This window comes from Syngnathoides biaculeatus, chromosome 13 (genome assembly GCF_019802595.1).
Source record: "Syngnathoides biaculeatus isolate LvHL_M chromosome 13, ASM1980259v1, whole genome shotgun sequence".
Classification (NCBI taxonomy): domain Eukaryota; kingdom Metazoa; phylum Chordata; class Actinopteri; order Syngnathiformes; family Syngnathidae; genus Syngnathoides; species Syngnathoides biaculeatus.
The window spans coordinates 27,732,801-27,755,623 of record NC_084652.1 but is presented as its reverse complement, the minus strand read 5'-3'; the positions used below and the strand labels follow the sequence as shown (position 1 = coordinate 27,755,623).

The 22,823-nt window shown below is 41.8% G+C and overlaps 1 protein-coding gene across 3 annotated transcripts in view; it reads right to left on the bottom strand.

Moving 5' to 3' along the window:
* si:dkey-29d8.3 (uncharacterized protein LOC556220 homolog) overlaps positions 1 to 22,103 on the bottom strand; it is a 46,897-nt gene extending 24,794 nt beyond the window's left edge. Inside the window, exons 1-5 of one of the 3 annotated variants that reach the window (XM_061839680.1) lie at positions 21,842 to 22,103; positions 18,935 to 19,560; positions 5,887 to 6,031; positions 5,716 to 5,811; positions 2,960 to 3,104 (exon numbers count right to left, since the gene is read on the bottom strand). In XM_061839680.1, coding sequence (XP_061695664.1) covers positions 2,960 to 3,104; positions 5,716 to 5,811; positions 5,887 to 6,031; positions 18,935 to 18,980 — 432 coding nt within the window. In that variant the 5' untranslated portion in view covers positions 18,981 to 19,560; positions 21,842 to 22,103. Of the gene's footprint in view, positions 1 to 2,959; positions 3,105 to 5,715; positions 5,812 to 5,886; positions 6,032 to 6,559; positions 8,838 to 18,934; positions 19,561 to 21,841 lie in introns of those variants that run through there. The other 2 variants (XM_061839679.1, XM_061839681.1) reach the window with 2 other exon arrangements.
* Positions 22,104 to 22,823: the final 720 nt, after the last annotated feature.

Sequence of the window (22,823 nt, the reverse complement as noted above, 5' to 3'; positions counted from 1 at the left end):
CAAGCGAGAACCTCAGCATCTTCATTTATGCTACCTCCAGTTCTGCTTCCTGTTGTTTCTTCAATGCCACCGTCTCTAATCCGTACATCATGACCGGCCTCACCACTGTTTTATAAACTTTGCCCTTCGTCCAAGCAGAGACCAGACACCTCCTGCCAACTGTTCCACCCCGTTTGGACCCATTTCTTCACTTCCTTACCACACTCTCCATTGCTCTGTATTGTTGACCCCAAGTATTTGAAGTCGTCCACCCTCGCTATCTCTTCTCCCTAAAGCTTCACACTTCCTCCTCCGCCCCTCACATTCATGCAGATATATTCTGTTTTACTTCGGCTAATCTTCATACCTTTCCTTACCACTGCATGACTCCATCTTTCTAATTGTTCCTCCGCCTGCTCCCTGCTTTCACAGTAGATCACAAAATCATCTGCGAACCTCATAGTCCAAGGGGATTCCTGTCTAACCTCATCTGTCAGCCCATCAATTACTACCGCAAACTCGAAGGGGCTCAGCACGGATCCCTGATGCAGTCCCACCTTCAACTTAAATTCTTCTGACACACCAATGGCACACCTCACCGCTGTTCTGCTGCCCTCATACATGCTCTGTACTACTCTAACATATTTTTCCGCCACACCAGACTTATGCATGCAGTACCACAGTTACTCTCTTGGTACTCTGTCATAGGCTTTCTCTAGGAATACAAAGACACAATGCAGCTCCTTCTAACCTTCTCTGTACTTTTCCACAAGCATCCTCAAGTCAAATAATGCATCTGTGGTACTCTTTCTAGGAATGAAACCATACTGTTGCTCGCTGATACTTACTTCTGTCCTGAGTCTAGCCTCCACTACTTTTTCCCATAACTTCATTGTGTGACTCATCTTTATTCCGCTATAGTTTCCACAGCCCTGAACATCACCTTTGTTCTTAAAAATGGGGACAAGCACACTTCTCCTCCATTCTTCTGGCATCTTCTCTCCTGGTAGTATTCTCTTGAATAAGTTGGTCAAAAACTCCACAGCCACCTCTCCAAATTGCTTCCATACTTCCACTGGTCGGTCATCAGGACAAACTGTCTTTCCATTTTTCATTCTGTCCACCTAATCCTAGAGTGTTCAACGCCAGGTTGTGTTGGTCACACCTAAGCTCTCGTCTCACCACTTCTTGTCAATACGCAGACTCGTCACCGTCTCTGATGAGGCCGATGACTGTGGTGTCATTTGTGGAGATGTGGCCAGAACGGCCTGTAGAAGGTGTGAGAGACACAACCTGCATTCTTCTTGGGAGAAAAAGGCCCTCTTGACTGAGTGGGCGCCACCCCAACACGAAACGTAAACGTCACATTGGGGAAATGAAAGTGAAATAATATCGGTGAGCCCGAAGTGACGACACAACAGTGCGTTGGGGGCATTTGGTGTTCTACATGAGAATACTTTGCTTTGTTTATGACTTTCTGTACTGCAATAAAAACATTATTTTATTGTTATTGTTTAAGGATGCAAAGTATAAATGCTGTACTGTTACAGCGATAAACTACAAAAAGAATTATGTGGTAAACATCCGTAAAACCACTTCAATAACGTTGAATAAAGAAGCGAAACATGTGATGACGCTGCGAAAAGAGAGGATTATTCGAAATTGGAGTGGCATTTGCATTGTGGAAAGTGGATTGCACAAAAATGGCTCAGTGACGAGGAAGAGGAAGATGATGACGATTGGTGAAAACGTAAAACTTTTGGATATGATCAAAGACAGCAACTTGCTTTGTCAGCCAAATCAACCAGACTGATTTTAAGACACTGCGGAACTCCAACTCTTCACCAAACTATCAACCATGACAAGTTTATAGCCTAGCCAACCTAACTTTGCTTCTTTCTTGAAACTTTTGCAGCCTCATTCTTTTTGTCTCTTTTGTCTCCAGTCTGCCCTGGATCTCTGAAACCACTTTCTCACCGCATGCAGCTCACTGACAACTTGGCCTCCCACTCTGCCGGCCTAATTCTCACTGGAACGCTACAAGTCCCGAACCTATCATTGGGGTTCCTTGATTTGCCTCCTGGTCAATAAAACCTAATTTACAACCGTACCTTCCTGTCTTTTCTCCATCTGGGTCCTCCTTGCAGCCCGACCCGCGACAGCGTATAGCATCGTCAGTCATGACCTCCTGACACAGGCAGTGCGTAGGGCAATGCAAGCTTCTTGTGCTTACAGGTGTGAAATGCAGATGTTCCTCACTACCTTGTGAGCGCCATCATATGGGACCTTACATACTCACAAAAACAGACACTGGCATGTATACTGACAGTGTAACAATTGTGTATTCATACTGCGTCCATTTATGTCAGATTTTCTCGTTGGACTTCAGAATACTTTTTCCACTTTGATGAGCTTGGGCCCAGAGAACCCAGCAACATTTCTGCAATTGTACGTTGAGGGACATTGTCCTTAAACTGTTTGACTTTTCTCACGCACTTGTTCACAGAGAGGTTAACTTCGCCCCATCTTTGTTTATGAATGTTTGAGCAATTCAAGGAAGCTCATCTTATACCCAACAATGGCACCCACCTGTTCCCAATTAGCCTCTTCATCTGTGGAATGTTCCAAAAACGTTTGATGAGCATTTCTCAAGTTTGTCAGTATTTGTTGCCACCTGTAGCAGCTTTTTTGGAATGTGTTACAGCCATAAAATTCTAATTTAACAATAATTTACTAAAAACAGAGTTTATCAGTTTGAACATTAAATATCTTGTTTGGAGAATATAAATTGCGTGAACACGATTTGCAAACTTTTAACAACGTCCTAACTTCATTGGAATTGGGATTGTATTATACATTTATACAAACTACACAACACACACACACACATTTTTTTATCCATGCACCATGGGTGGTAATTGGTTGAAGGTAAATTTTCAAAGTAAACGTTTGAGATTTTTTAGCACAAAACTCTACCTACCAAAATTATGACACAGGTCAGATCTTTGGGATAGTATGTCTTTAGCCAGAGTCCATAGAAATCTGTTGCAAAGCAACAGATACTCAAGGCACTGGAGTTGGAAATCACAATAAGGCTCAATAAAACCAGTGCTGACAGCATCCTTCTGAAACAGGGAACAAAAAGACATCTTAAACCAACTTTTTTACGACTTTACCATGATTGAGCAAATGACTAGATAAAAACAACCGATATAAGTCAAGTTTAAATTAATGTAAAAGGGATTACAATTACTTTAATTTTTAGGCCAGACCCAATCCCGGATAAATGCAGAGGGTTGTGTCAGGAAGAGCATCTGGCGTAAAACTGCGCCTAACAAATATGAGCGTTCATCTCAAGAATACTATCCCGGATTGTGCCTTTGGTTAACAATGCCCGCCCCCGGCACCATAAACCTGCAGCAAGTCAGTGGAAATTCAGCTACTGTGGGTCGAAGAGGAATGCACAAAGCGTACAACTGAGTGTTGGGACTTTGAATGTTGGGACTATGACAGGAGTTGGTTGACATGATGAGCAGAAAGGTTGATGTATTGTTCATTCAAGAGAGCAGGTGTTAAGGTATTAAGGCTAGAAGTTTAGGAGCAGGGTTTAAATATTACCATGGAGTAGATGGGAAGAGAAATGGAGTAGGGGTTATTTTAAAGTAGAGATGAAAGTGGACTTTTGTGAAAATTCCTGAAAATACAAATGCGAGCACTGAAGGTGTGAAGTCCTGCTCGCGGGTTCTGGCAGCATGCCCCCTGAAAAAAAATGCATGGTTGTGGTGCATTCTGGCGATATCCGTGAACAAAATTCAGACAAAAATTGAAAGTAAAATTTCTCAGTCTTGACAAAAAAAAAAAAAAACATTTTTTTTTCTCTCCCATGGCATCTTATCTCGAGACAAATGAATTAAGTGAACTATTCAGTAAAAGGACATCTAAAATTGTCCTTTTCCCCAAATTATACATATTATAGTATAGCTGTAGAATATACACGAAAATATATCCTAGAATTTCTACACCGTACAGCAAAACATGTTAAAGAAGTTGATCTGTAGTAATTACTATAAAAGTTTAAGTCTCCCTAACATAACTGAAAATTAAAAATAAAATAAATACATAACTAAAATATAAATATAAAATTTCAAACTCAGAAATGATCATTTCCAATTTCAACTGATATTAGTAGAACATGATGTAAAATTTTTCATTAATAAAAATTCTTAATCTGACAAACTTTATCTGAAGAAAAGTTAAATGCACTGGCCTGTCAAGGAATAAACATGAATGGTCTATACCCGGAATGTTTTGAAAATGCTGAAAGTTTAGTTCAACATAATCGGCGTTCGTGGCAACAAGCTAGCGATACATTGTAACAAACATTCCTGTCGCCAATCGTGATGTATTGTTGTGGGAGGGGGGTTTGGGGGAGCACGCATCCCCGCGATTGCTGTAAATAGGAAGCTAGCTTGCTAGAATGTGCCTTTATGTGGATGTGCTCAACGTATCTGCCATACCTCAATCAAGCGACGAGGTTTTTTTTTTTTTTTTTTTTAACGCCGTCACACTGCCTCGCGATCGACCCAATGAGCACCCCTGGTGTAAATGAATTTCCTTTGACATGGCTCATGATGTTGATGACTTTCGACGTAAATGCGCTCGCAGTACGTGAAGCAGCTCTGAACATGCGCTTTCGGCCTAACTTCCGTACATGCTCAGTACGGTTAACTTGTAATTCCTGTTTCTGGGTGAATACCAGTTGTTTTGGCGCAGGCTTGTTTAGTTAACGTTTATGAAATAAACACATAAATTAATGTAAAGACTACACAAAATAAGCAACGTCTTGAGAGAATGCGAGCGGAGGAGCGTTAATGTTAGACAGCATCTCATCTCCGCTCTTTGCAGATGATGTGGTTCTGTTGGCTTCATCAAGCAGTGACCTCAACAGATGGATTGGTGCAGCATCTGCAGTGATGCGAACTTTGTATCGGTCCGTTGTGGTAAAGAGGGAGCTCAGTCGAAAGGCGAAGCTCTCGATTCACCAGTCAATCTATGTTCCTACCCTCTCCTATATGCAGGAGCTGTGGGTCGAGACTGAAAGAACAAGATCCCGGATACAAGCAGCTGAAATGAGTTTCCTCTGCAGGGTGTCCAGGCTCTTCCTTAGAGATAAGTTGAGAAGCTCGGTCATCCGGGAGGGGCTCAGTGTCGAGCCACTGCTCCTCCGCATTAAGAGGAGCTAGATGAGGTGGCTGGGGCATCAGATTCGGATGCCTCCCGGACGCCTCACTAGTGATGTCCCACTGGAAAGAGACCCCGAGGACGACCCAGGACATGCTGGCGAGACTATGTATCTCGGCTGCCTTGGGAACGCCTTGAAATCGCTCCAGAAGAGCTGGAAGAAGTGGCTGGGGAAAGGGAAGTCTGGCTATCCCTGCTGAATGAAGCGACTTCCCCCGTGACCCAACCCGGAAAAGGGGTAGAAAATGAACAGATGTATGGATCGATGGCAAATGCTTTGCATGTGGATGTATACACATTTTATACACATGCACAGCTATACACAGACAATTTGGATGCACATCCTTCTTTAATGCACTGTTTTGGTATTAGATTACGATTCCGTATCAGCAGATCCTTTAAAAACTGAAAAAAATCGGAGATAAAAAAATAATAGCGATATCCCTCGTATTAACATAAATTCAGTAAAGAAACTAAGAAAGAAAAACAACTTACTCTCTATCCCACAAGAGCAGCCACATCATATTTAGCACCATGCTGAACAGCCAGAAGACATAAAAGGCGCATGGCAGGAGACACTGAGCCCATGATCTATTCAAAAAGAAAAAAATGTTTTTGTTAGGATGAGCATGAATTCGACTGCAGTACAATGTGATATGTGCTTACCCTCTGAACACATATAAAGTGATATATATGACCATTAAGGAGAGCCAGGTATAAATAACACCCCAAATGGAGAAAGTCCAGCCAGCAGGAGTGATGTCTGTCTCATAATGGGCTGACACATTACCTGTTGAGGAATGGAAGAAACCTGCAAAGCAGTCAATAATTTCAATTAGTTGTCTTGTCATTTTCAAATAATTTGATCAAAAATAGAATATATGGTAACGACATGGCCCACTGAATCTTTCAAAGTTCATTATTTTAATAATGAGTATATGAGTTGACAGTTATTCATCAAAAGGTCAATTGTTCCAAATAAAAGGTATTCTGCTGAAAAGAAATTCGAACTTTGAATGCAAAAATGTCTTTCCCCATGGGGCCTAAAAAAGCTGTGGTTCCGATTTCCTCCATTTCAGAACTCGGGTTGATTGGTATTTATTTATTTTTTTTAAGTTTTACTCAATCTCCAGCACATAGTCCATTTTATTTTATTTTTTGCCAGTTAATTCTCTTTCGTGTAAAACAGGATCAAAATTCATGATGACATTTCACATTGCGAAACACTGGAATATTAGCAGTGATGACAAATAAACATGGATTTTAGGAAGGTGTGCTATCCTCATGACACGTTACTATGTGAAGCCAGACAGCCAGTGAACTTAAAGAAACTCCGTACACAAGGCGTTCTTTTCTTGCTTTTATGGAGGTTTCTTCTGGTAAATGAATTAACAAATTTGTACCTGAAAGATACAGAAAAATATATATTACACTGTGCACTGTGTGCCATTGTGCAAAGTACAGGTAGCTATCTTATTTATGGTCAACATAACAATAGCTGCATCAACAATCACTCGTTTACATCGAGCTCTTAAATAAAACACAATTGTGACGTCAACCCAATGTCTGCGAACATACAATACTTACAAAGACGAAGGTTTCCCAAGGTTCAAACGTTTAGAACACATTCAACGTAGTTATGAGTTGCCTTCAGACTTAATGTCCGCCATGCTCATATTCTCACCGGAGACACGTCAAAGATCCTCTATAACTACGAAGCACTGACTCCACAAAGAAACTGAATGATCCTCACAGGTCAAGAGGTATCATTCTGACGCATTTTCTTTTAAAACATTTTAACGCGTCGCATCATGAAATAAACATATTTTTAACCAACTTTTTTATCTTACGAAATATACAAATCTTTCATCAAAAGACATTACACTCCCCGCTTGTGATAATCATACCACTTAAAATACCAACATATTCATGAAACATTGCAAGGAATATTCAACCAGTCTCTGAAAGGAAAACCACAATGTCTGAAATAGATCTCAAGAACACCTTCACATTCCCTTCTTTAACAATCCGCATTTCCACTTTGTAGACTTTCTTGTCACTGCTGGGTAGAGTTTTCACTATCAGTCGCATCGGCCATTCATTCCTGTGTGCCTGAGCATCCTTTAAAAGGACAACATCTCCTTCTTTGACATTTGTCCAGTTTTCAGTTCATTTTGTGCGATTCTGCAGAGTAGACAAATATTCACCTTTCCACCTCTTCCAAAACCTCTGCTTCCTGTTGGACATGTTTCCATTGTTTGCCATACAACTGTCCAGAGGAGAAGTTTCCAGATGGACCAGAAACTGTGCTTGACTTTATATTTGTAGATCGTCAAGAGCTTTTAACGAGTCTTTCCATTAGACCCACATCTCCTCTTTTTTTTTCTGGAGGAAGAGGCGCATTCCAGTCTCTCTTTTCATATGACAGTTCTCGGAGTAGTGCCTTGCCTTGCATGACAACGGGAGCAGCAAAACCCAAGGGTTCATACAGACTGTTGACAGTACTACCCGACGTGTTAATGGTTTTGTCTCATTTGATACAAGGTAGGTAAAACTGTCAGTTTGTAGGTTCCAACAGAGTCCTAAACTTCTTTGTAGTGGGAGAGGATCTGTTCCAAGGTCCAAACCTTTCAAGTCTCTAGCATAGGACTTGTTGATGTTTGATGTTGCTGTTCATTGGTGGCGGAGCTTGTGGAGTTGCAGTTATAACTTGGTCAACAGGTTGGTTGATAACTTGCCTGTCTAATACATTGTCATTTCTTTTCAAGGGTCTGAGTAGCACACCTTGATGTTTGACATATTCCCTGGTGCGCTGTGCAGCGTTAAAGGGCTCAGCTTTAATGGGGGTTTCCAAGTCTGTCTCCCCGCCCTGACTTGCCACTTCTTCATACGCTGCAGCTTCAGCCTCCGTTGTTGCTACTTCTTTTTCACATCTCAGAATGTGGAAACTGGCATCTATATCACCATTTTGCTTTAATGCCCTTACCTCAAAGTCTGCTCTTTGTCTCGTCAATAGAATATATGTGCATGAATGTGAGGGACGGAGGAGGAGGAGTGAAGCTCCAAGGAGAAGAGATAACGAGGGTGGATGACTTCAAATACTTGGGGTCAACAATACAGAGCTGTGGAGTGTGTGGTAAAGAAGCGAAGAAACGGGTCCATGCTGGGTGGAACAGGTAGCGGAAGGTCTCTGATGTTCGATTCGACAGAAGAGCCTCCACTAGGCTGAAGGACAAGGTTTATAAAACAGCGGTGAGGCCGGCCATGATGTAAGGATTAGATACGGTGGCACTGAAGAAACAACAGGAAGCAGAACTGGAGGTAGCAGAAATGAAGATGCCGAGGTTCTTGCTTGGATTGAACAGGTTGGCTGGGATTAGAAATGAGCTCATTAGAGGAACAGTCAAAGTTGGATGTTTTCAAGACAAGGTTAAAGAGCGCAGACTTAGATGGTTTGGACATGTTCAGAGGCGAGAGAATGAGTATACTGGGAGAAGGGTGCTGAAGATGGAGCTGCCAGGCAAAAGAGCAGGAGGAAAACCAAAGAAAAGGTTGATGGATGTTGTGAGGGAGGACATGATGAAAGTGGGTGTTAGAGAAAATGCACGAGATAGTCTTAGATGGAAAAAGATGACCCCCCCCCCCACGGGACAAGCTCAGAGGAAAAGAAGAAGAAGATTTGAATGTGTGTGCTGTCTGACTGGCTCAAATTGATAGCCTTTAACACCTTTATAAAGCTCGTATTCTTCACTGTCTTCATGGGACCCTTCAGAATCATGTTCATCGCTCAAATTATATAAAAATTCATCATCGTTCTTTCAATGCAGTCTAATGCCTGAAATGATGTTTATGCTCAGTTCTGACATCATGTTACTTCTCGGATTTTTCCAGCTAATCCAGCAATGTGCGATAATTTTTTGCTAATAATCTAAAAATAAAAATGGTTCCTTCATCACGAATTTCAGATTTGAATTCATCATAAAAAAACAAAAACAAAGCAAAAGGTGCATTAAAGACTGTACATACCCTTTAAATACACAACATAATAAGGGTGCAGCAGTACGCACGAGGAAATGGCACACGGCCATGTTGCCGCCCGCCACAGCTGTTGTAAAAACCTGAATTAACTCACTGCGAATGCGCATGGGGTCGTGGAAATCCACGCCCCTTAATATTTATTACGTGGTGTAAAAATGTTAGGGTCGGTGAGAATTTTTAGATTCAAACAGGAAATCTGAACCACAAGCTCTTTTTTATGCTTAGGTATCCAAAATTAAGTTTCATTTGCAATATTGTTCTCTGAAGATGTTTACTACAAACCGAATTTCAATGAAGTTGGGAAGTGTGTTAAACACAAAATCAGAAAACAACGATTTGCATCAGTTGCGTCTTACTGTCTTGGAATTTCCTTTTTTTTATTATAAAAGGTTCTCACTCATGCTACCATTAGCAAAAATGTCACTGGAGAGACCATTATTATGCTGTTGCAATAAACCAGAGATTTGTGAGCAGACGTTTTTGCTCAGTCAATAAGGATTGCTTTCATCACGAGTACCTGACATTTAAAAATCAATAACTTCTTTTGAATAGAACCAGAACCATGGCTGTTTCAGCAGGTGAGATATTTCATACATCCATCCTCTACTGCTTATCTGGGGGCGGGTCGTAGGGGCAGTAGCTGTTGCAAGGACACCCAGACTCCCCATTCCTCAGCCACTTCATCCAGATCTTCTTGGGGGATCCCAAGGCGTTCCCAGACCACCCAAGAGACTTAGTCTCCGTTGCAAAGCACATTTATTGGTAACGCCAATTTTTCTGTTTTGTAATGTTTTTCACATGATTAAAAGCATTAAAATACAAAGAAATAAAAGCATTTGAAAATAAAACTACATTTAAAACAGTGTACAGGACAAGAAATATTGAATAGTGGAAGTACAGGAAAAGGCATGAGGGGGAAAAAAAATAGTTTTTAATCTGGATTGGGGTGACATCACCTCTGTTAGCCACCTATTGCATTTTGTGCACCATAATAGCTAAAAGCTACTTGACCATGTTTGCTTTGGACTTTGCGCTCCAATATATGAGTTTGTTGATCTGAGGCCCAACTGGGTTTGTATTCCATAAGCATTTCTTCCATGTATTGAGGACTTAAACTATTTCTTGATTTATAGACCAGGAGCAGAATCTATTCTAAAGTTGACTGGAAGGCAGGGTAAAGACTTTAGAATTAGAGGAATAGAGTGTTTTCGACTGATGTTACACACCTTTCGATTTAGAACGTGGGCGCCATCTTGGTTTTATGAATTCACGTAAACACACGTAACTAAACAAGAATCATTTCAGAAAGGCGTATGATTGGGGGCGTGCAGCTACAGTGAACAAAAGAAGTATTTGAACAACCTGCTATACTGCAAGTTCTCCCACTTAGAAATCATGGAGGGGTCTGAAATTTTCATCGGAGGTGCACATCCACTGTGAGAGCGATAATCTAAAAAGAAAAATCCAGAAATCACAATGTATGATTTTTTTTAACGATTGATTTGTGTGATATAGCTGCAAATAAGTATTTGAACACCTGTCTATTCGCTAGAATTCTGACACTCAAAAACATGTTAGTCCGCCTTAAAAGGTCCTCCTCCACTCCATGTATTATCCTGAATCAGATGCACCTGTGTGAGGTCGTTAGCTGCATAAAAAAAAACCTGTCCACCCCTTACAATCAGTAAGACTCAAACTTGTAACATGGTCAAGACCAAAGAGCTGTCCAAACATACCAGAGATAAAATAGTACAACTCCACATGGCTGGAAAGGGCTATGGAGAAATTGCCAAGCAGCTTGGTGAAAAAAGGTCCACTGTTGGAGCAATCATTAGAAAATGAAAGAAGCTAAACATGACAGTCAATCTCAATCAGAGTGGAGCTGCATGCAAGATATCACCTTGTGGGGTCTCAATGATGTTTAGAAAGGTGAGGAATCAGCCCAGGACTACACGACAGGACTTGGTCAATGGCCTTAAAAGAGCTGGGACCACTGTTTCCAAGGTGACTGTTGGTAATACACTAAGACGTCATAGTTTGACCTCATGCATGGCACGGAAGGTTACCCTGCTTAAACCAGCACGTCAAGGCCCGTCTTAAGTTTGCCAATGACCATTTGGATGATACTGAAGAGTCATGGGAGAAAGTTTTCTGCTCAGATGAGACCAAAATGGAACGTTTTGGTCATAATTCCACTAACTGTGTTTGGAAGAAGACGAATGGTGAATTCCATCCCAACAACAGCATTCCTACTGTGAAGAATTGAGGTGGTAGCATAATGCTTTGGGGGTGTTTTTCTGCAAATGGGACAAGGCGACTGCACTGTATTAAGGAGAGGATGACCGCAGTCATGTATTGTGAGATTTTGGGGAACAACGTCTTTCCCTCAGTCGGCGCATTGAAGATGGGTCGTGGCTGGGTCTTTCAACATGACAATGACCCGAAGCACAGCCAGGAAAACAAGGAGTGGCTCTGTAAGAAGCAAATCAAGGTTTTGGTGTGGCCTCCCCAGTCTCCAGACCTAAACCCAATAGAAAATCTTTGGAGGAAGCTGAAACTCCATGTTTCTCAGCAACAGCCCAGAAACCTGTCTGATCCAGAGAAGATCTGTGTGGAGGAGTGGGCCAAAATCCCTCTTGCAGTGTGTGCAAACCTGGTGAACAACTACAAGAAACGTTTGATGCGATGAGGAGAATGTGAGAGACTGGCCAGGAATAATCTCCAACAGTATTCTGAACCAGCTTCTTGCGTACTTTTATTTTTTCCTGTCTTTCGAAAGCACACAAGGTCAAGAAAGAGTGGCGCAAGCAAGTCAACAAAGGCACATTCTTTGATTTCTATCTGTGTGTGTTGGTGAACTGTCCTTTGCCAGTTTTTGGGAGAGCAGGAGCGGGTCCTTCTCTGATGGTTGAGGTGCGTCTGCTGATGTTCAAATACTTGTTTTCTTTACTGTATGTTATCAGTTGCTCAAACGGACGTTGTAAAGCATCTTTCTTTTGAGTGCCAACTGTGATCAAGAACCACTGCGAGAAAACAGCACTTATCAACCAAACAGCGACGATTGTCGCTGTCTCGTATTAGCAGAGCTGATCAAGCAGCCAAGCGAGGCCCTATAGCTCAGTGGTTAGAGCACTGTTTTGGTAAACCAGGGATTGTGGGTTCATATCCCACTGGGGCCTACACTCCCTGAGAAGGGTTGTGTCAGGAAGGGCATCCGGTGTAAAAATTGTGCCAAACATACTCATCTGAGATGACACACTGTGTCGACGCCGAAAGAAACTTTTTATCAAGCAGCAAAGCACAATACTCGTATGTGAATGCAATGCATGTCTCCAAAAATCTGTATTTTCTGTTTCATTGTGAGTTTGCAAAAACATGTTACGACGGTTTTCAGAAAAGTGTTGCTGTCTAGCCAATACTAACTCTGATATACACAAATGGGAATCTTAAGCGTTACAAATTGCTGTTTTGGTTACAGAATTACATTGGGCTAACAATCATTATGATGGGTGGCGGAGCCAAAAGTCAACCAGCTGCATAAAGGGGTCGGGACTCATCCGTTTTACCCCAGATTATGCTTTCCAGGGAAGAAATAAAAACTGGCTCTTTATGCATTTGAGTACTGTATTTATGAATGGCTGATGTACACATTTACCGGCAACGGCACTGATAGGAATTGAGCGAGTGTGGCTGTGGCAATCAAAAAATCCATATTAACGCGTCACACTACTGCAATGTGACGCGTTAGTATGGCTTTTTATTCTGTGTTATTTAAAGGGCCACTGTCATGAAATGCATGATTTTTAGTATGTTATTGTCATAACCAGAATTCTAGTGTGGACCCAAATGCACGACTCAGTACACAGGGAGGTAGTTAAAAGAAGGTCTTCGTTCCAGTCAGAGAGAGCAGCAGTATCAAGGATGTTAAGCTAACTGAGTTGGTCAGGGATCAGAAGCAAGGAAGTGCTGGAACGAGGTATGGATAGCAACGATCTGGCAAAGCCAAAGCCGCTGGGTCCTATCAGTAGTGGGAACCATTATTGTAGATGAGGCGCAGGAGTGTGCCGGCTAATCGACGGAGGTGTGTAGGGGACCTGCACTGCCAGGGCTGGGACCGGCAGGTCCATGACAGTACCCCCCACCCCTCCCCCAACGGCCGGCTCCAGACAGCCCAGGAGCCCCAGGCAGGGATGCATGGAAGTCTCTGATAAGACTACGATCCACACTAAAATGGGACGGGATCCAGGAACGCTCTTCTAAGCCATATCCCTCCCAGTCCACCAGGTATTGGACCCACTCCCTCTACGGCGGGATGATAGAAGCCGACGTACCAACTACATAGGGCTTCCATCGATCATGCGGGGCGGCGGAGGGGGCTTGGCTGGAGGGACTAATGGCAATGGACGAGTTGGCCGGAGACGGCTCACATGGAACGTGGGATGAACCCTTATCGATCTGGGAAGCTTCAAGGATACAGCGATAGGGTTAATGATCTTGGTGATGGGAAAATGACCCACGAACCTGGCAGGTAGCTTGCTTACTTAAGGCTTACTTCCGCCCCGGTGAGGGGGTAGAACTCCTTCCAGAACCAAGACATGAATTGTGGTCCTCTGTCCGACACTATGTCCACTAGCATACCATGATATTGAATGACTATCGAGCAGGAGCTGAGCAGTCCTGCTTGGCGGACAGAATCTTAGGAACTGGTACGAAGTGAACCATCTTGGAAAACCGATCAATAACAGAGTACCACCGTGTTCCCCTGGGAACAGGGTAGACCTGTAACGAAGTCTAGAGAGATGTGTGATCAAGGGCGAGAGGGAATTGGTAGCGAGCGCAGCTCCCCCATTGGTCGCAGGGAAAAGGTCTTATTAGCCATGCAGATCAGGCGTGCGTTGACATACTCCATCACGTCCCTTCCCAGTTTTGGCCACCAAAACCGGTGTTCGATTACTGAGCGTGTCTTTACAACGCCGGGATGGCAGACGGTCTTGTTCGTGAGCGCCCAATCAATGACATCTCCCCGTCGCGAGGGTACCACAAACAGACAACTGGAAGGACCGGGAGAGTCCCTTCGGGAATCCTTTACCCGTGTCTCGTTCTCTCAAGTGAACCTGAACACGAAGCAGGCCTCCGTAAGTATGGGGATACTTACGGCTTCCGTTTGCGCTCCTTCATGCTTCATGATCGTTCTGTCATAACCAGAACTCTAGTGTGGACCCAAATGCACGACTCGGTACACAGGGAGGCAGTTAAAAGAAGGTCTTTATTTGTTCCATGGTCGTAAGCCGGGACTTCAGTCAGCGAGAGTAGCAGTATCAAGAACGAGGTATGGATGGCAATGATCTGGCAAAGCACGCTGGGTCCTATAAGTACTGAGGCACAGGTGTACACCTCTTAATCAACGCAGGTGTGTAGGTGACCTGCACTGCCAGGGCTGGGACCGGCAGGACCATGACAGTTATGAATGAAAAAACGGCAGCAGACATGGACCCATGTGTTTTTTCACCACAAAACATGATTTTGACATACACAGCTTTTTGTAACTCCCGCCATGAAAATCCTCTCAAGGGATTTGTTTTCAAGAAGAAGAAAGAAGGGACATACATGGCAGGACCGCCCTCAAGTGGACTCGTTTGTTTCTATTAGTTTTACCTTCGGGAAGGTAGCTCATTGTTCCTTCGTGTTAGCCAAAATGCTGGCTCTTTGCATTGCTGGACATTGTTCAACATTTGGGAGGATGGATTTACCCTTCATAAGTTTGCAAGAGACCCGGATCGTCGTGAAAAATGGATTGCACGGGTACAAAGGACGAGAGCTTTGTGTTCCAAATGACAGGAAGGTGTGTGTATACAGCTACTAAAAAAAAAAAAAAAATAGTTTAGGGTGGACCATGTAATCGGTCTGTCATAACGTAACAAAAGATCCAGGTATGTATGACAGGCGTGCTAAATGTGTCGATGTGCACGTCAGACGGCGTCGGGCTTGCTGGCGGAGGGGGCTGTGTCGCCTCGCCAGCGAAGGCTGCCGTGTCCACCTTCCGCCAGCTGTTTCAACCTGCTTGGACCCGTTTCTTCACTTCCTGAGCACAGACACTATTGCTTTGGATTGACACCAACTATTTGAACTATTTGTCTTCTTAAAGGTCTAGTGTCATGAAATGCATGATTTTTAGTATGTTATTAATGAAAAAATAGCAGCCGGTATGGACTCAGTTTTTTTCACCACAAAACATGAATTTGACGCATATGGCTTTTTGTAACTCCCGCCATGAAAATCCTCTCGAGATTTGTATTCGAGAAGAAGGAGGAAGTGGCGTACAGGGCAGTAGCACACTCAAGTGGTCTCGTCTGTTTATACTAGACTTACCTGCAGGAAGGTAGCTTGTCGTTCCTTCGCGTTAGCCGTTAGTCGTGTTAGTTGTCGACAAGGCCAAGCCGTTGTGACGGTCTGAGCACTCCCCCGTGCTGAAAAGACCCTTGGGATTAATGTGCATGCGCGTAGAATATTGTTTGAATTTTTCTACTTCTTCTACTTCTGTGCCAGTCTGAAACTTCCCCATCCATGCTTCTTCCGCGTGTTCATTTTCGCTCCACGTGCATTTCGCTATGGATGTCTCACAAAGCCAAACACAGCGAATGAAAGAATACAGAAACAAATGCGAACATATTGTATATTTATCAACTGGAAAGCAGGTTCCAGCGTTGAACAAGAATCAGAGTATTGTTCGGGCTCAGTCATTAAGACACATTTGGGTTAGTGATAGTAAGTGTCTAATCCTTTTCACGGGCTGAAATTACCTTATATTGTTAGCAGCATGCAGAGCTATATTTAATTAGAATATGTGTAAATAGCAAGATAATCCATCAACAATGGCATTGTTTACAATGTATTCATGCTGTTAGTTGATTAACTTGTTTTTCGACATGCAATTGCTAATAATTTGCCATCCTGTGCATATTTTAATTAAGACAGGATTTGTAATGTTTGTATTTTTTTATCAGTACTTTATCAACTTAAATTTATGAATTAAGTTTTTTTCTTCAGTATTATAGGGGATTTCTATTCAGTTTTGTACATTTTATTAAACTTAATTCTTTTATTTTGTAAATATTTATTTCAGAACAACATTTATTTGTTTGTGGTGAGCAAGGACAAGGGAACAAAAAACCTTTAACAACTGAAGATGAAGTCCTCTACATCATTCAGCATTATCATAGTGAAGCTGTTGGAGGTCACAGTGGCATAAATCTAACACTGGTCAAGATAAGTTGTCTGTACACATGGAATGGCATGAAGGAGGACGTGAAAGACTTTGTGAGGACATGTTCTGAAATACATTTTAATATTCATTTATCTTCTGTCATGCGATAAAAAAATTCTAAATATTTAGTAGCTTATGAATATGCATATATATATATATATATATATATATATATATAATGAGAAACTACGATGATGATGATGAGAAACTTATCCTTGATCCATATAAAGTGTACTTGAAAGGTTATGTCATGTGATCGGTGTCAGCGGTTTCCCAAATTAAAGACTCAAACTCCACAACTTATACCCATCAAAGTTAAGGAGCCTTTAGAACTGGTGGGGATGAACTTAATTGGTAACTTGAGTTTTTTTTTTTATTAGTATTGAAAACTTTTTACGTTGGGCCATTTTCAGATTAATTACAGGTCGTCTTTCATACTATTTAATTTTCAAAGTGTTATAAACATAAGTGATTTGTCAAAAATGTTAAACACTTGTAACTCATACATCTGACATTAACTAATATGGGTATTACATTTTAGGTCCACTCCCAATGACTGCCGATGGAAAAAAGTACGTCTGCACATTTACACTACACTAAGTTTGTGGATTTCTTCCCTCTAAAGGACAAACCAGCACAGGCGGTGTCAGATGCCAGAAAGTCATTTGTGTGCAGTTAACCAATATTTCATTCCACATATGTGACTATTGTCAAATTCAATGCTATTTTTAACTGTTCAATATTTGTATGCTGTAAACGTTTGTGTAAGCACAAACTGTCAATATAGAATCTCATAAGAGTATTTGTTATTGTTTGTAATAATATGATAAGAGGTCTTCATTGTTTGATAGTTGCTCACAATGACCTTCCATACATCTATTAAACACCGCGAGGTATAAAAAGTGTTGTTTTCCTTGTGCATTTTCATTCTATTGTAGATGGGGTACCCCAGAACGTTTGCTGTATGATCAGAGAAAAGAGTTTGTGGTAAAGGTAAAACTTAATTTTCATTTTTAATGGAATGTACAGAATTTGAACCTGTGGCACGGAGCTACTGCGCCGTCCTACCCAAAAAAAGGGTGTTTTCATTTAACGGTGGACATGATATAGAGAAGTAATGACAAGACATGGCTACTTGCCCGAACACAAGCATATTATAATTCATCTGTGGATTAAAGAGTATGTCAAACAATGCCACGTCAAAAATATATTATTTGTATTGCTAAAAACTGCATAGGAAACATTTTGCAACGATAGCTTGTTTGTTCTTTTAACAGATAAATGACAAAGTCTAAGAAGTTCGGCATCAAGCGGTCAATCATCAGCGCCTATAATCCACAATGTAAAGGTTTAGATGAATGGATGAACCAGACTGTAAAGCACCACCTTTCCAAATTGGTGAATGATAATCAGGATGACTGTGATTGCTTTCTTAAAGAAGTTGCATATTCCATGAGACACTGAAACAAGGAAGCACAAAATTCACACCATTCTTTTCGATATTCCACTGACATCCAAGAGATATTAAGAGAGGTTAGTTTGGAAGTTTCATTTAAATGTTACTATTAAGTCTTTTGGTGAAATGTTAAATGATTTATGCATAGTTCAGCAATGCATGAACTAATTCTTATTGTGTAACATTCATTGTAATTGTTCTTTGTTCTTAAATTTTTATTTGAATTCTGACTATATCGTCTACACAAAATGTAATCTACCTGCGTGCTTTTACCTCTGCTCTTGTGGGTCACCCTATGTTCTTCCCTCTTGAGGTAAAAGATGTTCACTACTGCCATTTCCATCCATTTTGGAAAGTCCACCACCATCTGTCCCTGAAAATTAGTTTCCTGAATAACGTACTTACCCATCAATTTTTCATCACCCCTGTGTCTGGGATAGGTTTAGCTACTACTTCATCTAATTCCTTCCACAATTTCTCTTTCAACTCTCGGTTACATCCTATCTGTGGGGTATAGCTGCTCATCACTTTATAGTTAGCACCCTCAAATTCAGGATTTAGCTTCATCACTAAATCTGACACTCTTTTCACCTCCATGACATTTTTTAGCCAGCTCTTTAAAAGAAACCTCACTCCATTTCTTTTCCCATCTACTCAATGGTAAAATAATTTAAATCCCGCTTATAAACTTCTAGCCTTACTACCTTTCCACCTGGTTTCTTGGATGCAATATCTACAGTGTTACCTGTACTTACGGAAGTCGCTTGAAACGTAAAACTTTCGTAAATAGAAATGCATTTTTCACGTAGCCTAATCTGTTCCAAGCCCCGCCCCTCTCCACCAAAAGTAGTCCACATAATGTAAAGAATAATCTAAAATTACTTTCATTTACCTTATAAATGAGCATTCAAAGTGTGCATGATGTAAAGAATAATAAAAAAATTATGTTAATTTACCTTTGGTGTTGTGTGCGTAGCGAAGAAAAAGGCAACGTGGCGTCATTCGAGTCAGAGGCACGCACACAACTTAATTCAACTGAAATTAATAAATTCCATAAACTATAAATTCAAAACAAACATTAACAATTACTTTCAATGTTTCCTGCAGTACCATTCCAAGGGTGTTAGCCTTTGATGGCTTTTAACAATCTTGTAGAAATGTGCAAGGCAAAAGTCATCAAAGTGAGCAATCGGCTGACTAGCTAACACATTTTACGGATGATTCTTTTGAATAAATTCGGAAATGTCATGGAATTTCGTCAACACGTCTTTTATTCTGGCTGACGAAATAGTGGTTGCCTCCTCCTTTAAACCACAAACTGCTCCTGCATTGTTGTGTATGAACCAACTTCTTGATGTCCTTGCTTCTTCATCCAAAGATCCTCGTGGTGAACCAGCTCATCGGTGTCCTTGCTTCTCCATCTAAAGATCCTAATGGTGAACCAACTCAATGTCCTCTTGAGCCTTTCCCAGCTAAACTATTTCCTCAACTTCAGGTTCAACCTCCACTTCGAACCTCTCAAATCTTGCAGCAACAGCATGAGGCACCATGGCAGCAGCATGATGGCAATGGCCATCCATTTCTTGGAGACCCAAAAAAAAAAAAAAAAGGATGAATAAATCCACGAAGAAGCTGTTGAGTTTGCGCGAGCGTATGAGAATACATTCGGTGACGAACAGACAGGAAGTGCGTCACGGGTAAGATTGAATCCCCCAGACCAAAAAAAAAGATTAAAATCGCGCTGAGCCAATGGCGGGGCAAGATGCAACGTCCTAGCCAATAAGGGAAGCTGCTCTATTGCACCATTTATACTTTGACATCCTAGGAATGTACTCAGGTGATGGCCAATGGTGGAGCAGCTTGATGGCACCATTTTCAAACCTAGATACAGTACAGGATTTTTATGTTTGGTGGAATCCAGCGCCATTTTTTTCTTTTCATATCCTGAATTTCTTTGGTAACTACAGACAAAAAATTTCCAGGGAGACCATTAAAAACCAGAATCTTTTATGAGTAGAGACTTACGTAAGAAGAGGTACCCAGGCATGAGGATTTCGATCTTTCGGTTCCGTTGATTTTTGTCCTGGGAAACGGTGGGAAACAATTTTACTCCTCTTCTTTGTCTTCAACCCACAGTAGTTGAATTTCCGCCGACGCCCTACTGGTTAACTGTGTCGGGGGCGGGTGTTGTTAACCCCCGGCACGACCAATCTGGTATGGGATTCTTTAGATCAAGGGTGCTCAATGTATCACGAGGCAGTTTTGGTCGATTGCGTGACGCCGTGTCTGATAGATAATAAGAGTAAATTTAAAACAGGAACCATAGGTTAATTTTAAGTTTTTGTGTCAGTGGTAGATATTTCTTTATGGGGGGAAGATGTGGTGTTATAGGTTAGATAGAAAACAATTACAATACCCAGGATGCTCAGTAGCCGGATAAAAGAGATCGGGAAGAGAGCGGTTTTATTGATATGTGTTCCAGAATGTGAAAGTAAGGATTGAATGCTTTGAAATCTGCCTCATTTATTTGTTAAATAATCTAACAAAACAAAACAAGTAAGTTTACTACAAATATAGGAAACCATTATGCGTCACACTGCATTTGCACTTTTCTTACTGCACAAAATGTGCATATGCTCTGCTTTAGATACGAATTTACACAGCTTTAAATTATTCAGGACATAATTATTTTATTCTTGTCATTTTGGACTAAGTATACATTGATAGTTGTTGGTTTCAATGTAGCAGCACGGTGTGGCAGCTGTAGCACATTGGCCTCAGTTCAGAAGACAAGGGTTCAAATCCCAACCCCGCCTGTGTGGAGTTTGCATGCTTTCCCCGTGCCTTCGTGGGTTTTCTTCGGCTACCCTGGTTTCCTCCCATATTCCTAAAACATGCATAAATTGGAGAGTCAAAATTGCCCCTAGGTGTGATTATGAGTGCGACTGTCTGTCTCCATGTTCATCTGTGATTGGCTGACAACCAGTTCAGAATATACTCTGGCTGCTGCCCGATGACAGCGAGATTGGGTCCAGAACTCCCGCCCCGCGTGCCTCATGAGGCAAGGCGGCTCAGAAAATGGATGGATGGTTTTCAACATGTTCATATCACTCAAATATGCACTTTTTCGAATTCAGGTTTGAGTCAAAAAAAAAAAGAGGGGGGGGGGTAGGAATGAAATTACTTAAAGAAAGAGCATAACAGTTTTCCGGCACCAGCAAAGGTGAAGGTTACTGGGCTGCCTGGCTTGCCCAGTGAGGTGTCCCTGATGTATTTTTCAGGGAGTTGGGAACTCGATTGATAATTGGCCATAAAAAGGCAGCAAACCATATAATCTTTTGTGGTAGCTTCCACGATGCATCTGGATAAACATAAATGTTAGGGTCATATGACCATTTTATACAGCTGCAGTTACCTAATATTTACAAGAACAATTTAACTACAAGTTTTTACTCAAAAAGGGTGTTTAAATTACCCTCCGATCAAGCGAAGAACAGTTAGTGGTAGTATAAGGTCACAGGAGATGACGATAATTGGTGATAGACAAATTCTGTGAAGTAGATCTGGTTTTATTTGTGAAAGCTAGTTGATTTTTTTTTTTTTTTTTTGTGAAGGCTGGCCCCAATTTCGAACTGGCCTCACCCTGCAGTGGGGAAAAAAATGTTGGGACTCGGAAATTCCATTTTGGGGCTTTACATAATGTGCCCGTGCTTTAATTCTCTTTTCGAAGTCCCCAAAGTATGATCCAAAGGGGTACGAGTGTAACTCTTCATATGGAGCAAAACTGTACGTAGTAATCCCGCTGAAACATATGAACCTCTGTAAATCAAAGTTAGTCAAGTGGAGTGGCGAACGTTACTCACCGCTTCCAGCCCCTGCAAAGCCGTTCACCACCAAAACTCCAACGAAAACCACCGCACATACGACGATTACAAATATTCGCGATACAATGATGTCCCTCATTTTAACAAACAGTACTTTACAACTTATTTTTTGCAAATCTGCACTGTCTTTGCCAACGTTGGGCAAAGCATAAGTGTGCGTAGTTGCGCACATTAGTACGTAGGTATAACTATATAGATGATTCCGCCTTGTGTCCATTGCTTCCATTTTGCCAATCTTCCATATTGGATGTGGCAAAGCGTACACAAACAAATTGGAATGAGAATCAGAATTTAAACAGGATTTATTGGCCAAGTGTGTAAAAACACAATTTTTCTAAGGCAGTTGATGCTGACGACATTCAGAACAAAGAACAAGAGATATTCTGTTTATAGGAACTTGTGGTGCTGTGCATAATTCACCTACGGGACTTCGAGTTCGGTTACGAGGTTCCACACGGACGTGATTGGTGGTTACCCTTCCGGTGTTTGTGTGTTGGAGAGTTCTCGCCGCAATGGGTTCACTCTGTTAATGTCTGCATTAAAAAAGAGGTTTGCGCCTGTGTTCAGCTCTCCCCTGCAACTCTTTTTCTTCGGTGCTACAGTGGTGACCCCGACGTCAGTCCCGGCGTTTCCAATACTGAACCGAACATGGCAACTGCCGTCCTCAAATTGCCAGAGATTTGGGAGACGTCCGTGGCAGCGTGGTTTCCACAGACGGAGGCTCGATTCGTCCTCCACAGGATCTCGGATGATACCGAGCGCTATTACCACGTCGTCTCAGCCCTTGGGAGCTCAACGGCAGCCAGAGCAGAGAGTTTTATCCCATCTCCCCTGGCCCGAGATAAATATGCTGGGCTGTAGGCTCACCTCCTCAAGGTTTTCGAGCTTTCACAGCCAGAGCGAGCCCGACGTCTTTTGGCTATTAATGGACTGGGGGACAGCAAACCTTCCGAACATATGG